The 19,945-nt window shown below is 33.4% G+C and overlaps 1 protein-coding gene across 2 annotated transcripts in view; it reads left to right on the top strand.

The window, feature by feature from the left end:
- LOC126975607 (irregular chiasm C-roughest protein-like) overlaps positions 1–19,945 on the top strand; it is a 151,969-nt gene that overhangs the window by 70,445 nt on the left and 61,579 nt on the right. For both annotated transcript variants that reach the window (XM_050823577.1, XM_050823586.1), the window contains exons 5-7: positions 7,126–7,277; positions 10,323–10,414; positions 12,473–12,581. In XM_050823577.1, the coding sequence (XP_050679534.1) occupies positions 7,126–7,277; positions 10,323–10,414; positions 12,473–12,581 (353 nt within the window). The remainder of the gene's footprint in view (positions 1–7,125; positions 7,278–10,322; positions 10,415–12,472; positions 12,582–19,945) is intronic.

Here is a 19,945-nt window from a genome sequence, read left to right as displayed (position 1 = left end):
TTGTTATAAGCGGATAAGTGGGAATCAATATAAATATATCTATATATTGTCATATATGGAATATTGTATTCTAGCGATCTACAAAGCGCAGGTCCGTCCACATATGACGTATCGCTATCATCTCTGGTCTGGCCTGAACCATTTGAGCTTTGCTACACAGAATTATAGGGATCTAGTCCACAGTAAACAGTTAGATCACTTAGCGATGCGTAGACGTCACTTCATTGAGTGTCTTCTACTGTGTTTATCACGGAGAGTGTTCACCTTCATTCCAACCGCAGAATTCTACTTTTTTTAGAAAATAATTACGAATTCAATATAAATGTATGTACTGGTAGAATGCCTGTTTGATAGTTGGTATGATCTGTTGGCCAAAATAGATGGCAGGGCTTGGGTTTCCTACTTTCCAGTAGCTTTATTGAGACGCGTAGAAAGTACTTCGCAGATACTCTACGCCTCAAAACCACTCGGGTCTCGATAACAAGCAACACGTCATGGAAGACTAATTTAAATTTGTAACCAAAATTTATGGACCTGGAGACAAAGCCACAATCTAAGAGTTGAACAAGCCATACCAAGATTTACCTTCTATGCGTCACTAGGACGCAGCGGGTTCGAGTCCTACGTTGTCCAAAAATTTTGGTTACAAATTTAATTTGTGTTTTAACCCCAGAAGTCATTGATATAAGGTTTATTCAACTGTCGGGTTGTGAAACATGTAAGACTCATAACGTTGACTTCTGGCATTCCTAATTTCTTGCCTCGCACAGCCACTTTGTGGAATCATTTACAAGCTGCTGCTTTTCTTCTTCAAGAAAAGAGCATACTTCCTTAAAGGTCGGCAACGCATCTCTTGACACTTGTGGTTTTGGATGTCCATGGGCAGTTTCCTCACTACTCCCCATCCTACTTAATGACAACGCATAAAAACCAAATAATGAAACTGTAAAATTATTTCACGGCTGAGCTTCGATCCCTCAACCTCGCATTGTTTGGCTTCGCAATCACAATGATTCAACCACTGGTCCATACCGTATGATTATTAAGTTGAGATAGCCGAACTATAATTAATAAAATGTTTCATCCATAATTTCAACGACTGTCTTGTGATTTTTCAATGAGGCCACGTGTCCAAACGCGAGTTAACATATATACCCTTCCCATGAAACATGCCGCTAAAGGCAGTTTTTACTTCAAAGAGAGTATTGATGCAACTCGTGCTGCCCACCGAAGCCCTTCCAAGTCACTAGAATCCGATCCGACACTTGTCATCGTAACAAGTTTAACCATTGGGCTTAGAACAGCTTAAATTATGAAGAGCGGAAAATGTCCTACGAATGATGTTAAAATTAATTTCAATTCCACTAAATTAGAATATTTAAATCATATAGTGGAAGTTTAATCCGGTTTACTCTACTATTTACCGGATTGGTTAAACAGGAATTCTATTCATATGCAAAAGGATAATGAAATTAATTTAAAGTCCTTTGAACGCAACCTTTTGATAAATTAAATCTAAATATCACTTAAGACTCCTTTATCTCACAACTTCTATGTCTCATTCTCCTTTTGTTAAGAGATTTACATTGAGATGTTAAGTTCTGTCGTATTTGGGCAATATCTCAACGCTATCTAATCTTAATGTTTGAATTAATTCATTTTAAGATTAATATCTTTTAAGATACTACTTCGAAACTATTACATTAAGCTTAATTATGTTTTGTTTTGCCTTAAAAACTTGCCGAGCACTTAGTCTAATTGTTGGTAGCCTGATTACCAAGGTTTCCTGTTAGAACCCGGTAGATGCAAAAGTGTGCATCTATTATAATAATAATACACACTTTTCACACAAATTATCTTGCCCCAAGTTAAGCATATATAGCCTGTGTTATGGGTTACAAGACAATGATATATTTAATACAATATACTTACTTAAACATACATAAATTCATATAAACATACATAAATACATTTAAACATCCATGACTCGGAAACAAACATCAATATTCATCATATAAATGCTTGCACCTACCGGGATTCGAACCCGGGACCTCTAGCTTAGTAGGTAGGATCGCTAACCACTTATGACGTATTGATTTTATTTTTATTTCATAGGGTGGCTAACGGCTATCAAAACTAATCTATACATATAAATAAAATTGAAGTGTCTGTTTGTAATATTGAAATAACCGTTTTTTACTACATATATATGAATATATATACGGTACATACACCAAAACAACATTTTTTAATCTGCCTGTTTGTTCCGGCTAATCTCTGAAATGGCTGAACCGATTTTGACGGGACTTTCATTGGCAGGTAGCTGATGTAATGCAGCTCCTTGACGAACAAAACCTTTTGAGTTAGAGTAATGCTAGTGAATTAGTGTAATCTAATATATAAAATTCTCGTGTCATGGTGTTAAACGTTGAACTCCTCCGAAACGGCTAGACCGATTCTCATTAAATTTTGAGTGCGCATTGGGTAGGTCTGAGAATCGGACAATATCTATTTTTCATCCACAGTGGTCCACACGAATTTTTTTTTAATTTTTTTTCACTTTTTTTTTTAATTTGTTTGATTGTCAGCATCAAAAAATACATCCAATTCTAATTTTCACCCATCTACGATCAACAGTTACTTTTGTATCGCGACTTTAATATCGACAATACAACGTTTGCTGGGTCAGCTAGTACAATATAAACATAGTGATATTAAAAAAGACACATGAACAAAGTGAGTTTCCCTTAATAGAGACATTAAGAAATGTTTTAATGGAAACATACTTAGTTTAATCCATCTAGCAGTTTAAGTTAAAGTAGAATTACATATTTGCACAAGTTAAGACTAATGAAAAGATAAATGGCATTTCTTTTCTCAAAATCATCAAAAAGAATTCGAAAGGAATCACCTTTCGAATTCTTTTTGATGTCATTTCTAATATACTAGATACTACTAACGCTTCGGAAACAAATGGCGCTCTGAGAGAGAAGAAGAGCAAGAAACTCTCCCAGTATTATTTTTCTTGCGCTCTAATCAATAAAAATATACAATATTGTACAGTCATTTCTACCGCAATAAAATAATCATAATCTAGACCCAGGCTGTCCGATCACTTAGATATTCATCTGTGGAGTAATAGTATTTACGACAGAGCCATTTTTTTATAAAACATTTAAATTTATTTATAGATAATGCCCGAACAGTGGCTGGGACTTTAATTAAATTTAATTTTAAGACTTTAATTATAAAAGTGTATACATTTACCCTTAAAGCTATTATGTATCTTATTCTATTATTAGGATTGTAATGCAAGTGGGTCAACATTATAAAAATACGAGCTGACCCAGCAAACGTTGTATTGCCGATATTAAAATCGCGATACAAAAGTAACTGTTGATAGTAGATGGGTGAAAATTTGAAGATTTATGTATTTTTTAATGTTGACTGATAACCAAACAAATTTAAAAAAAAAAAATGAACATTCGTGTGTTAAGGACCACCCTTAACATTTAGGGGGATGAAAAATAGATGTTGTCTGATTCTCAGAATTATCCAATATGCACTCAAAATTTCAAGAGAAACGGTCAAGCCGCTTCAGAGGAGTTCAAAGTTTTACACCATGACACGAGAATTTTATATATTAGATGTTCCGTAGGGGGAAAAAAATGACGCTTAAGAAATTGCTTGGAGACAATTTTACAGACTTGCTTTTCCTCTGAACTTTTATTGAGTAGAATGGATCTATGATCGTAGAGCTTCAATCAAATAATGTATAATATATTAAGCTTTCCGTATACACTATCTGGAGAGAAGAATGTGTTATATGATCAAACTTGTCATTAGATGGTACAGCATCACTAAACTTTTCGAGAGTATTAAATCTTAAATAATGTTGTAAAAGTATTTTAATAAAAGTCAAACTTCTTGCTTTCGGATAAAGTTTAGCATTGCCACAGCGTTGTCGATAAGTTTCAATATTTTAGCGTATTAATACATTCCTGGTAGGATGTTTTTAAACTACGTATTACTCTAAAGACTGCATACCTAAATGAAGTTATTTAATTAATTAATTAAATTAAAAAAAAAATACTAAACATGCAGTTGTGATCCCAGTAATGGGATCCAACGTATTGGGAGAAGAACTGCTATTATTCTATTTTCTTTGTTTTAAATAAGTTAATCACTTTTTATTTCATTTTTATTTATTTACACTATTAATCATTTACAGACATAATCTTAAAAGCTAACATAGTCCCGCAAGACTGTTTGGACAGTTTGTCTGCAGGATCAAGTCTCTTGTAATACATTAATGCTGATTAGAACATTGATTTTATACAATGTAATTAACAAATATTGATAAAAATATAATAAAAATCTAATCATGTAAATGTATTTGTGAGTAAAAGTTTAAATTAAAACCCTTTTTTTTAAATCAATTCAAATATAAACTTCACAAAATTTTATTCCATTGGAAGAGACAAGCAACTACCATACATCTTGCGGCTAAAAACTTTCAAATTAAACTCACTGATAGATAGACGGAAAATACATGATATTATGGTCTTTATATTCAAGCTCATGAACGGCATCACAAATAAGACGGATCTTTTGAGTCAAATTTGCATCAAGATTCCGCTCCGTACTCCACATTATCTTATTTCACTTTTTACGCACCCAACCCACAGAATCAATCTCGGTCATCATTCCCTTAAACCCCGATTAAGTAGACTATACAATGAATTTGTTTGTAGAGATAAGTCCATTGATCTGTTCAGCGATACTATAGCAAAATTTAAAGATTAATTAAGTAAGACACCCGATTCTGCAACGGTTGATATCACATTGATATTAAGATTGTTATTTTTTTTATTATTCTTGTATTTTTATCTATATATATATATATACAAGAGATTTCCACGTATATAGACACTCATCACGATATCTCTGGAACCGTAAGGCGTAGAGACTCGAAATTTGGTAGGAATTTTCCTTTCATCGAGTAGAGATCATCTAAAAACGCATTTTACAAAATTCTATCGGCGAGAGTTTTTTTTAACAGACAACGTCTGTCGGGTCAGCTAATTTCTTATATACCTTTCATTGTTTACATTTAACATTTACATTACTTTACTAAGCTTTTACTTATTATATAAATTTTAACTTTATGTATCTACATCTATTTAAATACATGTTGTGACTGCCTATAAGTATAATTACATGTATCCCTAGCACTTAAGACTTGTTTAATGATAATGTATCACATGTAATATTGTTGGTAGTTCATAAATATATAACACAACCCTAAAACTTACGTTCAAATTTAATTTGATCGTACCCAATCTCAATGTGACCATCACTACATAGTATAAAACAAAGTCGCTTTCTCTGTCCTTATATCCCTACGTATGCTTAAATACTTAAAACTACGCAACATATTTTGATGCGGTTTTTTTAATAGTGATTGAAGAGAAAGGTTTATATTTACTCGTATAATAACATCCATTCAATAGTGGAGATTGATTAATAGACTGTATCATAACTGTGTGTGCAAGTAAGGGATATCGTGTGTAATTAATCGAAAAAATAATAAAATTTCATTCATACCGAGCATTTATTTTTATTTGATTTAATAAATAAAGTATTCCTTTTGTTTGCTTAAGGTTTATTTTATACAAAAGTTTAGGTCTTTTATTTATCGATAAAAGCAATACAAAGTCTGCCGGGTCAGCTGGTACTTAAATAAATAAATAAATAAATAACACAACCCTAAAACTTACGTTCAAATTTAATTTGATCGTACCCAATCTCAATGTGATCTCTTTTATAAGTCGACGATACAAATGCTGGCCTGATTTCAGATTGAATAACTCTGTCATTGTTATCATCTCCGAAGTAGCTAGAATTTTAACAACACAATGGAAATAAGCACAGAGATACAACAATCTCAAAGCCAACTCTGGACTAGGCGAGGAAACATGCAACGGAGACCAGATAAAGGATTTACATAAAAGTAATTCTTACGGAACAATGTTTTCTATTAAACAATGTACTGTCTTGTGGAAAAATCGTACAACTTTCAACTATTTAACTTGCAAACTTGCTTGAAAGTTTGCGTCCGACTAGGGGACTGTTTCATTGTCTTTCTCCCTGCCATTAAATAGTGATAGAGCTATCGTGGTTTAGTAAAATTTCGTGTTTGTGTCCGGGCGCCGCAAAGTTTGTGAGATATAAGGGTGGCCAGTGGAATGTTAACTTTTAGATGCACAGACTGTTGCTATAGATTTTCTTGGAGTTACTTTTGCTATTTTAGCAATTTCAGGATAACGCAGGGCAATCACGATAAAATCACAATAAAACTATGTTATGTTAAATAGTTTTAGTAAACAGTATATAATTTTTACCAGTGGGAGGCTCCTTTGCATGGGATGCAGGTACCACAACGGCGCCTATTTCCGCCGTGAAGCAGTAATGTGTAAAAATAGTGAAATTACTGGGCAAATAAGACTTAACGTCTTATGTCTCAAGGTGACGAGCGCAGCTGTAGTGCCGCTCAGAATTTTTGGGGATTTTCAAGAATCCTGAGCGGCACTGCATTGTTATGGGCAGGGCGTATCAATTACCATCAGCTGAACGTCCCTTATTTTCATAAAAAAATTCATACAATTTTTATCTAGATTGAATGAATAATATGGCCCCAATTGTAAAAGTTAGGGGTACTTTGGTGATTTTTTTTAAATGTCTATTATAGATAGAAATGTAATGAAAAAATGGATTTTCTTCTCATACTCTGAAGACATATAATAATTATTTGTAATATTTAAAAGCTTTATACAAACCGTTAAGAAATGTTTTCAATTATGCGCGATCGTGATTTTAATTTAACGAGTGTTACGGAGCACAGCGTGAAGGCTCGATGTCATTAATTAATATCAATAGAGTAAAGTACTCAGCGCACCTAAAGAAGCTTTCATTTCAATAGCAAATACAATTACGCAAATCTTCTCAGACAAGACCAATACTGAAGAAATTTACTGAAAGGAAAAGCAGAGCCCTTTCAAAAATACCGTATTTCTAACTATCAATACAGTGATTTCTCAAATAAATTAAATTCTTTTGTTTTAGGTGAATCTGCAATTAGGTCGCGGTACGCCCGCCTAACAGTTCTCGTTCCACCCGAACCGCCCAAAATACTGCAAGGCAATTTCTACTCCACCACCGAGGACAGAATGATCATATTGGAGTGCGTCTCTATCGGCGGGAAACCCCCAGCTGAGGTAAGAATGACGTATGTCCGACTCATCAATGCAATTTTGGATTTTATGACAGTTACATTAAGTATAAGTTTTCTGTAGCTTTGAAAATGCTGACTAGGTTCTGTAGAAATGTGGATTCAACTGGAAATTGATGACGTTGTTAAACGAGTTTTTTTTTAAACATGTCAGTGTGTTGCTAGATGGCCAAATTAACATGTGTATATTATCGTCGAGGAGCGAAGTTGTGAAATGTAATTATAGAATTCTTACATTACATATACACATAGAATATTACAGTTATACATCTTGTTATTTTTGCTAGTAACCCAGACTTCTTAGCTCGGGGTTCCGGTCTCGATTTTCGGTAGGTGTAATCGTTTGTAAGATAAAAAGAATTCATTGTTTCTTATTTCCTAGTTCTTATTCGAAGTAGGCAAAAAACATGATCATATATTCATACTATTATATTATAATATCTTTATTTTTCATCTTTATACTTCAGGCAGTATTGTTTATTCAACGAATTATTCGTTGAATTTCAAGAGACCCTGTCAAATGACATGCAAATATCTCTTGTGCATAAATTAACAAAAACACGACGCCTGTTCCTTTGCTTATATTTAAACATTTTACAGCTAAGACTTAATTAACTGACTGTTTTATCCTTCGCGATTATATCTATTATTTAATAAACAGGCTCAGTGCAACACAAGCTCTGTAACCTGAATCCGCTTGTTACAATTAGTATTGCGGCAATGGTGAATCATTCTATTGCTAATATATTTCTGGTTTGAATGTTGCCGTCTAGTTGTCTTCTGATCCCCTGGTGGAGGCGGAAGTATTGGTGTGAGGGCTAAGCCCTATACGTTCGGAGTGTCATTCACTGGGTTCACGATTGCTTCCTTTTATTTAAATTATTTTTTGTGTAACAGTTTATAGCCTTGTCAGTCAGTCTGTTCTTTGTCTTTTGGGATATCTGTCCTATTCTCCCTAGTAGTCTTTTGAATACGCTTTTAATTAACGTTGTCCTTTCTCGTCCAGGGTTTGCATGTAGTGGGGCGACCCCTACCAGGTTTTGTTCTGTGGAGCTATCTACTCGCCGGACCATTTTTGTTATCAATCTTTTGGTAAATACGTCAATGTTTTCTAGTTTTAAATTAAACCGTTTGAACATGAAAAATCTCTTTATGCTATACGAACTCGGGAAATGCCTTCCTCCTCTAAGACAATCTACATAACACACAATAGGTAAACGTAATAAGGTGCAGACAGTCGAAAGAAGCGATCCTGCACTATCGCCCAAACTGTTAGTTTGTCGTTGACTCATCAGCCTAAACTATAAATGTATCAAAAAATACCTAATTATGAAGAATATTAATGAGTTAATATTAACAAAACCTTACTTGCAGTCTGCAGGAAAGGTTTTGGAAACGTTAGCTCTCTAAATAGCAAAATTATCCTATACACAGGTAAGCGCCAGAACGGGGGTATCAGTCAAATTGATAAAGCGCGTGGGGAAATCTTGACATGACAATCAGTTTCTGTGCTGATGAACCCCAATAGTTTGAATCAAAAATCGAATTAATATGAATCCGTCGCTGCATCTGTGGTCATAGATTGGTTTTCAATATGAGAGGATACTAGCGTGTCTATTATCAACGTCATGTCATCAGATCTCTTGCCATCGTCACGTGAGATATCAAATTCCACAAAATTTTAGTGTCATCATAAAATATTTCACCTTTGTGAAAATAATTTCTGCTCTCCTTCTTAACACGACGTCATGTAAATATATTCAAATGGTTGAACGCGTTGGTCTCGCGAAGAGATTATTATTTGATTAATTAGTATTTAAATTGAATATGATGTTGCAGATACTAAATGAACCCTGCGGGAAGATTGAATTTACAACTCGGTTATAAAATTAAAATAGTACAATTTCCCTCGTACATTTTTCTAACGATAAGAGTTTCGACGAAGTTTCTGAACTGAAAACATTTTGGTGCACTGAGCACATAAATTTTTGAACTGAATGTATGAAGTCATCACGCTCGGGTTTTCTTGTTTGTGCATAGTCGACTTAAGGGGACTTTCTCGGTGTTCATAGTTGTATTTCATATTTTAATTAACATTGCGTTACAGTTTTCATTCCCGATAACAACGTGTTTTCGTTTTTCTGAATTCATATTTACATTTATTGGATACTTTATCATTTGTACTTCAAGTACAAGAGCATATCGGTTGACAATAGTGACCCGTGTGTTAATTATCCTCATTATTATTATTATTGTTACGAGGTGAACTTTTTAACCTTTCCTTAGATCGCAAAGGTATTTTGGTCTCTTTGTAAGTTCTGGATTTTCAATAATCGCTATGTTCACGATTAAGATTTTTCCAAATAATTGTGTTTGCAAAAAGTTCAATCTGCTGACAGTAATTAATTGTATTATTGATTTAGGATTACATGCATAGACAATATATTATGATCAACAATGACATTCTATAGAACGTCATTGATGATAAATCTTCGTGAGTTAGTGTATGCGCACGTGCGTGATTAAGATATGATTATTATTAAAATTGCCAAACCAGTTATGGCTAAAATAATATGCCGACGTACCTGATATTCCTGGACGCGATGGTCTGCAGCTGGGGTCCCCCGCTAGTCCTCTAGGAACTTCTGGTGCTAAGGTGCGTGTTACTTCCTCTCGGACTGTGTAGGTAAAAGGGTTTTGCGATGCGTTACACCGAGAACTTATCGATTTAATCGTTGATCACTGATGAAGTTTTCTGAGAATTTTGCGTAACCATGCGTATGTGACGATTTGCGTGCGATTAGGCGGCGAAATAGACAACTGTCATTATGTTTACTTCACAGATGATTATGCGTCTGTTGTCTATGGTGTGTCTATCTACGGGAAACCATCGGCGGAAATAATTTTCCACAACCAAATAACAATAAAAATAATAATTGCGGCGCATCCAGTTTCTCTCTGTGCATTGCGTGCCAAGTGTTAGTACAGATTACCTTTCATTACTGTATTAACGATTAACATTTTGTTACAGATAACCTGGGTGGACAGTAACGCGGGTGTTCTCACACAGGGTGTCACCTACACAGTCGAGCCTTTGTCGGACGGACAGAGATTTACGGCCAGGTACGTCATTAACTTGTCTTCAGCCCTTACCTACGTCACTGTCATTTAAATAAACGATGTTTTAATTAGCTGTTATCGCTTTGTACGCACGTGCATTAACACAGAGATAATATTTTTTATAAATACTCTGATTTACTGATTAAAAAAAAACATTTAATTAATGTCACTTTATTTGAGAATGTTACGTATTCCAAATTAAGTTGATTTGTAAATAAAATGTTTTAACGATATGGGACTCGAACCCACAATCTTGCGTGCGAGCGCTCTTCCACTGATTCAACCGTTCCACAGTCCCACAGTAAATTTAATTTGTAATTAATCCCAGAAGTGAGGGTTATCACCTTAAGAAATCACAAATTGTTAATATTACATATAAAAAAGTATTTTGTTCTTCGGGTCGTATCGAGGAAAGCGATGCGGATACTATGTTTAGTAAAACAATCTGTGAGGCCAATCTAAGTAAGAGTAAAGATTATACAAGAAGCGTATATGTCCATGGAATGTATCAATTACTATCAAGTTTGCGGGCTTCTTTCGGCTTCAGTTAAATAACTGTATAAAAATGTATATGAATCTTTTCGATGTTCAAAGAAAATAAATTGTTGGTGGCATTATTAATAGAAATTATTTCACCAACAATTACTACTATACAATCCTCGTCATAGGACTAGGATAATATACAGTGTAGCAGCAGTTACTGTTACCTTCAACTGCAGAGTTGAACAAACAAACCAAGATTTATGAATGGTGTAGTATTAGTGGTCTCAACCGTTGGGTAGAGTGGTAGAGGCTAAGGCTTCAATGAAGGTTAACTCCGGAAGGGTGCAGATTCAGAATATGACATCTCATTGATATAAAACAAAAGCAAAAAAAATCAATATCGTAAAAATATCTTATGAAATATATCTTACAGGCCATCATAGATCAACATTATATGATTTAAGTAACACGAAACGCAAAGCGATCTAAAACGTAATGGACCCTGGGTAGATTCTATCTCATGTCCCATGAGCCTATAATTACACAGCTAATAACAATGAAGTCAATTACAGAAAATTTAAACGAATGAAATAAAAACATCAAAAGTTAAACGTCTGAAATATGTGTAATGTGATAGCAGGGTGAAACAAAAACATTTGGAATCGTGCCTTAGTTAACCGTAATTACACAGCCAGCTTAGACAAACAACCTGCAATTAACAAAAAGGTCAAACAAGCGTAAAGGTTATAATTATTTTGACATTTGATTCATTTCGTATTAAAACTATTGTTTTCGATTAAGCATGGAACTAATTGATGTGAAGAATTCAGCGCAGTCTTAGCAACGTAATAGGGTTCCCGTTCTGTTCAATATTGTTATTGAAACTGTAATTGATATTAATTGTATTAAGAACAATGTTAACTTTTTAATAAGGTTTTTAATTTAAAATTTTAATACACGATTTTTTTGCATGCTTAATATGGACACATATATATCATGTATTATAATAATATTCAAAATAAAAGAATATAATAAGCTTGTTGTGTTTGCAAAATTTGCGCAATCAATAATAATACTACTAAAATTGAAATTTAAACAAATATGTAATCATATGATCAAACAATTAGTAATAATTACATATATGAAGCAATAAACTTCCTTGTAACTGCAGCCAACTACATTATAAATCTAAATCGTAAAGAACAACAAAGTCTAAATCGTAAAGAAGAACCATGCTCCCAGTATTGATCCTTGAGGGACTCCATATAGTATAATTATTGGGCTACTTTATTACATTCCAAGTTTGACTACTTGTTAGTGATCTGTTAAGTATGATTACAATTTTTTGTAAGCTACACTAATGATGCCAATATTGTTTAAATTATTGCTAATATTTTTGTGGTTTACTGTATAAAAAGCTTTCTTTAAATAATGATTTTGCCAATACCAATTACTTACGTCAATAATATTTTAATTTGGTATTAATCTGCTATTATCGGAGGTGTTTTAGATTAGGATTTAAAATGTTTTTAAGATTTTCAATGAATATTTTCGCTAAATTTCATTTGATGTCCTCAGATCTGTAATAAAGATGACGCCTAAACAAGAGCACGACAACCAAACCTTCACTTGTCAAGCTCAAAATACTGCGGACAGGGCGTATAGAGCAGCAAGCATCCTGATTGAGGTAAGTTTACACATGTTAACTGCATAGAATGAATACCCAATCCAGCCGTTATCTCTATTATGTAATAGAGATAACGGCTGGATTATGTAATAGAGATAACGGCTGGATTGGGTATTCATTCTATGCTAAAAATCATAATATAAGACAAGCGAATGCTCGCGACTTTTCACCTACTATTTAGAAGCTTAAGGCCTTGATTTCAGATTGCCATGATTTTGCAATTCAACAAAAAATAATCATTTTATGAGGTACACAAACGAGGGTACAGCTCGGGTTCGGTTGCACTGTGCAGCAATGGCACACATCCAGGGGCTGAGGATATTTTTTGAGTTCGTGTGGTAAGAAAGCCGATTTACTTTCCCGTAAGCCATTGTTACTCGCTGAATTTTATAATTCTAGGTAATGTATATGCCATATAGTTTTTTCAATTCTGAAAAGTTGAACCTTAAGGAGTAATAGGACGAAAGTCATTACCACTCTTTTAAATCACTTAACAAGTTTGAGCGTTTTACAAAATATTATAAATGCAAGTTGATACCGATAAGACAAACAATGAACGTTATAATTCATTTGAGAGTAGACCAAAAAAAAGTAACGATCTCACAAATTCAAATATTTTTGTTAAGTCTTCGATATATTTTGTGCTACTTGAAAAGTTAGAATCTATCGTAGATACGAAAATAATTGGCCTAATATTTATGTCACAAATTTTTCGGAACATTCTATTCACGAATTCTTTCACATGTCCCCAAAAGTAAAAGTCGAGTGGCATGAGGTCGGGAGACCGCCGCGGCCAAGCGACAAGACCACTTCGCCCGATCCCTCAAGTGGCGTACTCTTCTTGGAGATCCACGAACGGCGCCCGAAAAATGTAGTGGTGCCCTTTTATGCTTCATGAACACTGTCCTTGGTGACTCTCGCATGTGCAGACGCTGGAAAGCATTTCGAAACGGCTACTTCAGACCGAGCGGTGCTTAACTTTGTTCGTAATGCCTAAATACAATTATTGCGCCCTAGACACATGAGCATCTTAAATATACATTCCAGTACATGATGCACAAAAATTAACAAACTATAACTAAATATTAAAGGATTGGCGAACAGACTTAGTTCTGCAGCATACGCGGTTAAAAATATTAGACAATTAACTGACATAGATACGGCGCGTCTAGTTTACTTTAGTTATTTCCATATTATTTTGCCCTATGCTATATTGCTATGGGGCAACGCTGCCGATATTAGTAAAATATTTTTGCTGCAGAAGAGGGCTATTCGCGCTTTTTATAACCTAGGTCCTAAAGAATCATTGAGAGAAAAAATTTAAAGAAGTTAACATCTTGACTGTTGCTTCCCAATATATTCTTTATAATGTAATCTATGTTCATAGGCACTAAAGTGAATTTGTTAGAAACTGTCATAACCATAATGTTAACACCTGGAATAGACATAAACTTATAATGCCTACTTTTCGGCTAAAACGAGTTAGTAAGTCTTTTATGAGGTGATGTATGTGCCTTTATAACAAGATCCCAGAAAATTTTCAAAACAAAAGTATAACGTTATTCAAAAGAATTGTTAAAAAACGTTTGTGTGCTAAAGGTTACTATAACATAAATGACTTTCTTAATGATACCACAGATTGGGAATGGAGCAACCAGGCTATAAAATAATAAGTTTAATAATTGTACAATATTACTTTGTAAACATATTTTTTTGATGAAAAAAAAACACGCTGATTTTGTTGCGCCCATTTTCCTCAGGCATTCGTTTTGGGATGGGTGGTAGTTTTTGACTTTCAATAAGTGATTTTACATCCTATTTTGAATAAAAATATTTGTTTTGAATACTTTAAAGATTTTTGAAACCATTTAATAAGAAATGTTCTTTTTACTGTAGCATTTAATGAATTTTTATTTTATATTTAGTGGTGTCTCCGTATTCTACTTCATATCCGTGTCAAATATCGTACAGGGTTTTTTTAACACAGTGCATATACTCAGTTCTGCTCTTCTTTCAATAAAAAATAAGAATTCTTCTGTTAAAAAGTACAAGCATATCTTTTGTACTTTTTGAATCTTTCAATAGTATATGAGCGTCATATACGGTGTTTCTATATGCGGTTTTCAAGGAACTTCTTCCTGCGGTGATTCCAGGACGATACGACATCCATACCTTCAAATAAAGCGCGTACACCTTCCTTAAAGGCCGTCAACGCTCCTATAATTCCTCTGGTGTTGTAAGAGAATGTTGGCGACGGTGATCACTTAATACCAGTTGACCCGTTCGTTCGTTTATTCTTCTGTAGAGATTGTCTTTATTAATGTCTACATAACTCATATAACAATATAAAGTATTAGGAATTATATTACAATCAAAGTAATTAAGACCGATATTTGAGATTGATTCACGGTATTAATTTGTGAGAGTCGAAACAGATCGCTTTTAGCTCCTTACTGAGTAATTAAACTGGTTTTATACCAAAAGCCTTGAAGAGCTTTTGTTGCTTCAGCTAAGAATATCTCAAATATTAATTTAAGGATAAGAAATCCCTTAATAAAGTAATTGGATAGAATAATTATGTTATTAATGTATAAAAACGTTTCTTGTAACTGATCTAGCTTCGCACAATCACTTTTTGGAAAAAAAATTAACAAAAAAACAACCGACTTCAAAAACACTATTCCAATACAATAGATATAATGTGCACAAAAAAGTATAAAAAGAATTGCGTATTTTTATAATTTAATTAATTAATCTAATTCTAGTTACGATTATTGTTATTTTTGGAATAGCTGTCCTTCCGCCGCGACCCGCTCTCGCCTCCTCACGACTCAAGCACATCTCACCTATAACTATGTATGTCGTAACAAACCTATCTTGGATGACGCCGACTTCAAAAATTACAATAATCGTAACTAGAATTAGATTAACTAATTAGATTGTATTAAAAATACGCAATTTTTTTATACTTATTAGTGCACATTATATCTATTGCTTTGGAATAGTGTTGTTGAAGTCGGTTGTTTTTTTGTTAAAAAATTTTTATTACTTATATGATTTTTAGTGAATTTGAAGAACACTAACTAACAATTTGTCTAAATATGTGTAGATATACTAAATTTTTCAATGCAGCAATGAACGTAAAAGTGCTTTGCAATGAACGTAAAAGTGCTTTGCTATTTGGTTACACACAGTTATAAATTCTGTCACAGATCGCACACTTATTGTAAGTCGTTAAGGAGTCCCATTGATCATCATATTCGAGTACGACAATTACTTGACCATAACTATGTTATGGTAGATGACTTAAATATCCGGATAGCATTAAAAAGATTCGGCCGAGTATCGTTAATTTGCTCATAAGAAATGAAGAGTTCCGTTACTTTGTCATGGATTCCGTAATCAGAACCTAACCAAACTCTCACCAAACTATCTTTGAAGTATATCCTTTCCAATAAAAAAAGAATCATCGAAATCGTTTGGCACGATATTGAGTTATTCGTAAATTTATCATCCACTTTGCTGTAGGTATGTATAGCAAAATTTAAGACTTGTAAGTTTTCTCATAGATGTCACTGTCGGATCTGGACCATACTATAGTGGGACCATACGCGAAGCACCAGCTTTCAAATAAAAATAGAATTATCAAATTCGGTTCACCCAGTCGAAAGTTTTGAGGTAACAAAAATAAAAAAAAGAACATACCGACGAATTGAGAACCTCAGAAGAAGTAGGTAATAAAATAAATTAAGATTAAGATGCTGGTATTTGAGAGCGTCAAAACATTCTTCGTGATGATAAAATCTTCGATTTTCCTTTTTTTATTTAAAGATTAACCTATTTCACATTTTAATTCCCTTTAAAGCGAAACACAAAGAACATTTGCAAGCTGTTCGAAATTAAATAAATCTGGCTGACCAGAGAGAGTTCTAAATTTAAAAACCGCAGAAAGTTTGCCAACAGTACAAGCGGTAATAACTTAAATAGCGGAGCTAATATTGAAAGTCACATGTTACAAAGTCACTGTAATTACTTTCGGGCAGGCCAAACGAGACGGTAAATGGAACAATGCCCCGCACAATCTACTAACTACCCTTGTGTATCTATTGCACTGCCAGATATACTATCTTTTACTATATAGCGCTTGGTTGTAGTTGCTATTTCAAATCTTATATCTTTAAACGAGCTGTTATATATACGAGTATATAACGGCTCCAACAAATTTTCAAAAAAATTGTATACAAGTAGTTTCGGGGGTGATAAATCGATATTGCTAGTTTTATCCGTAATTTAATAACAATCAGCTCCAACACCATTAAAATATAAAGGTAAATTTGGCCACTATATAACGAGTACAATAGTTTATATGGGACATTGGGTGATCCGGAAAGCAGAAGACCGCTGTGCGAATCCAGATGTCCTATAAGATTTTTTTTGTACAAGTTTTGTGCATTCTTAAAAATCCGGGCAAGGCTCGGTCACCCGCATATTATTATTTAAAGCTGCTGAAATATTTAAAGTACTCATTTTATAAGTATAAAACTAGCTGACCCGACAGACGATGTTCTGTATATAATAAATAAAATAATGTTTTTAAATGAATTTGTCAATAATATATCATAACATCAAAAATTACTTCGTAAAATATGCACCCTGCTGTCGAAATGAAATTGTTTCACAGCAGAATATAGAAATTATGTATGGACACATCAAAAGAAAAACAAATTTGTTGGTTTTTTTTTAATTTAGCATCATTTTCCTATTTATTCACCTTTTAAACCTTCTCTGGACTTCCACAAATAATTCAAGACCTAAATTTGCCAAATCTGTCTAGCCGTTCTCGAGTTTTAGCGAGACTAACGAACAGCAATTCATTTTTATATAGATAGATATATAAGACGGGCTCTTGCCCGTTTGCAAAAGACTTACATGATGGTAAGTAACATTCGAAAAACCAGGGGCAAAGAGATGTACTGTCGGACCTTAAGCTAGGAGTATGCTCTATTCTTGACGGTCCTTAAGTCGTCTACTATATTATATTTCTTATAATTGAAATAATGAAAATTGGCGAATAAAGTCACAATAGCTTTTTAGTGCTAAAAAAATATGTTAGGGGGAGGGAGGAGTGCACAGAAAACAGACAGACTGAAAGACGGATCTTTTTTATTTATATTTCTGTGTTCAGTTAGAATCCCTATATCGTCGATCGTTTTTCAGAAAATGTATTGGATACTCTTACAGTTAGAGCCATTTTAATCATTCAATTCAGGCCAATATTGTACGAAAATTTATTTACTGTTTACTAATATTATTAACCATCACTTAGTTTTGTAAGTTGTTTAAAGAAAATTGTATTATGTTTGTAATAAATTTTAAATATATCTGATTCGAAATTGAAACAGTCATTTCTATACATGGGCTTAGAGTGTACGGATTTATTATAGTGTATAGATTTTCGTAAATTTATTAAGCCCCCCCCCCATGTTATTTTCCTGACTAAATCTAACTAAATAATTTGGTTAAATAAAGTAGTATAATGTGAATAATGAATATTTAGAATTCTTACAAAGTATAGTAAGCCCATATATTTCTCAAATCAACTTTTCTATTGTATTTCTGAGATGATATTTTTTTATAGAAAAGTTAATATTACTATCACACCTTGGCTCTAGCTTAAGTATATTAATTCAAGATTTCAATAGTCAAAAATACTTAACTATTTCTCATAATATTGTCAGTATTGATACTGCTTCGTATAATTTTGGCCATCTCGTTTTTCTTTAATACAATAAGGCAAAGCCTCATCCCAAAGTACATTGTAAATTAAATAAATTTTCTCTTTCCTAAAGCTCAAAACGTTTCAATTAGGGAGATCTATTAAAAAATAATTCACTTAAGTATTAAAAGACTAGTTGATGACGCGACTTCGTCCGCGTAGATAAAGGGTTTTTAAAAATAAAAAGCAAGTTTGGAATTGAAGATTATCTCATATATTATTCTAGTTCCGGTTTTCGCTATTTTCGCTCCCGTTCCCAAAATATTATATGAATCTTATTTCGAGGAAGATAGCTATAGCAAACTAAACCTGCTATTGGTATCGTTATAGCCCATCGACCTGAATTTCAGTATTACGCAAATTCCACGGAAATTTTGGATTTTTCCGGGATAAAATATAGTCTATGTCTTTTTCCAAGCTCTAGTCTATCGCTGTACCAAATTTCATCAAAATCTGTTCAGTAGCTCCGGCGTAAAAGCGTAACAAACAAACTTACATTCACATTTATAATATTACTAAGGATAGAATTTGTGGCTTTAACTTAATAATGTGAACCGAATGGTATATCTTCTATTATAGACTTATTTCCTAAAGAAACAGTGGCAGTGAGTGATAATTAATAAATTCCTTGGAGGCAGTGTGAAATAACTAATTTGAATAATTAGTTCCTTGCAAAGGTTATCCCGATTTAGATCTAATTTTTTTTTAATAACAGCCACGGTAATAACCGGAATCGTCTGTCTTGCAGTGCACACAAGTTTTGTTCCTGTTTCGCCTCGAATTTTCTTCTCACATCCCTAAACATTTTGTCTCTAGTTATTTTTTATTACTGTTTCGGGTCAATTCATAAAATGTTATTATAGTACAGTCAGAAAATAATATTTATACCGTTTTTGTATGGGTATTGATTGCAATTAGAGACGTAATTTTACGAGGAGAGAGATTAGCCGGTACAAACAGACAATAAATTCTAAAATACGTTTTTTGGCTTCGGCGACATTTGTACTTTCTGTATTAATTGTATTTCTAAAAAACATTAAAATTTTATTCAAGTATATTATTATATACTTTATTTACATATTGACATTCTTTGTTGTACTTGAAAATTAACTTCTAAATGTTGCCAATTCAGGTATAAATACAAATTTTTAGTGTTGATTCCGCCAGTGAGAGAGTTAAGTTGAATCCCCGAGAGTACTCACGTTCCAGCGTTTGGCAAGTCGACAGATCCCGCAGATGTCTAGTATCGAAATGATTAAGGGAAAATTAATACGATAATACAATTAAGAGCATCAGTTAAAACATTTCAAAATATGAATGAATTTTTGCTTAAACAAAAATTCAATTCCGTCGAATTCTTGTTTTAATTCATGTAAATTGCGCTCCTCCTTTCTGGACATAAACTTTTTCAAAAATAAATATTAAATTCTATTTATTTTATGACAATAAGTGACAGGACGAGCTGGACGTTCAGCTGATGGTAATTGATAAGCACTCCCCATTAAAATGCAGTGTCGCACAGAGTTCTTAAGAAACCCGAAAATTCTGAGTGGCTCTACCTACAACTACTTCCGAGTTTGATTATTTG

The sequence above is a fragment of the Leptidea sinapis genome, chromosome 2, assembly GCF_905404315.1.
Source record: "Leptidea sinapis chromosome 2, ilLepSina1.1, whole genome shotgun sequence".
Lineage (NCBI taxonomy): Eukaryota > Metazoa > Arthropoda > Insecta > Lepidoptera > Pieridae > Leptidea > Leptidea sinapis.
Note: the sequence above shows the minus strand (reverse complement) of the source record. Positions and strands in the feature narration are given on the sequence as shown.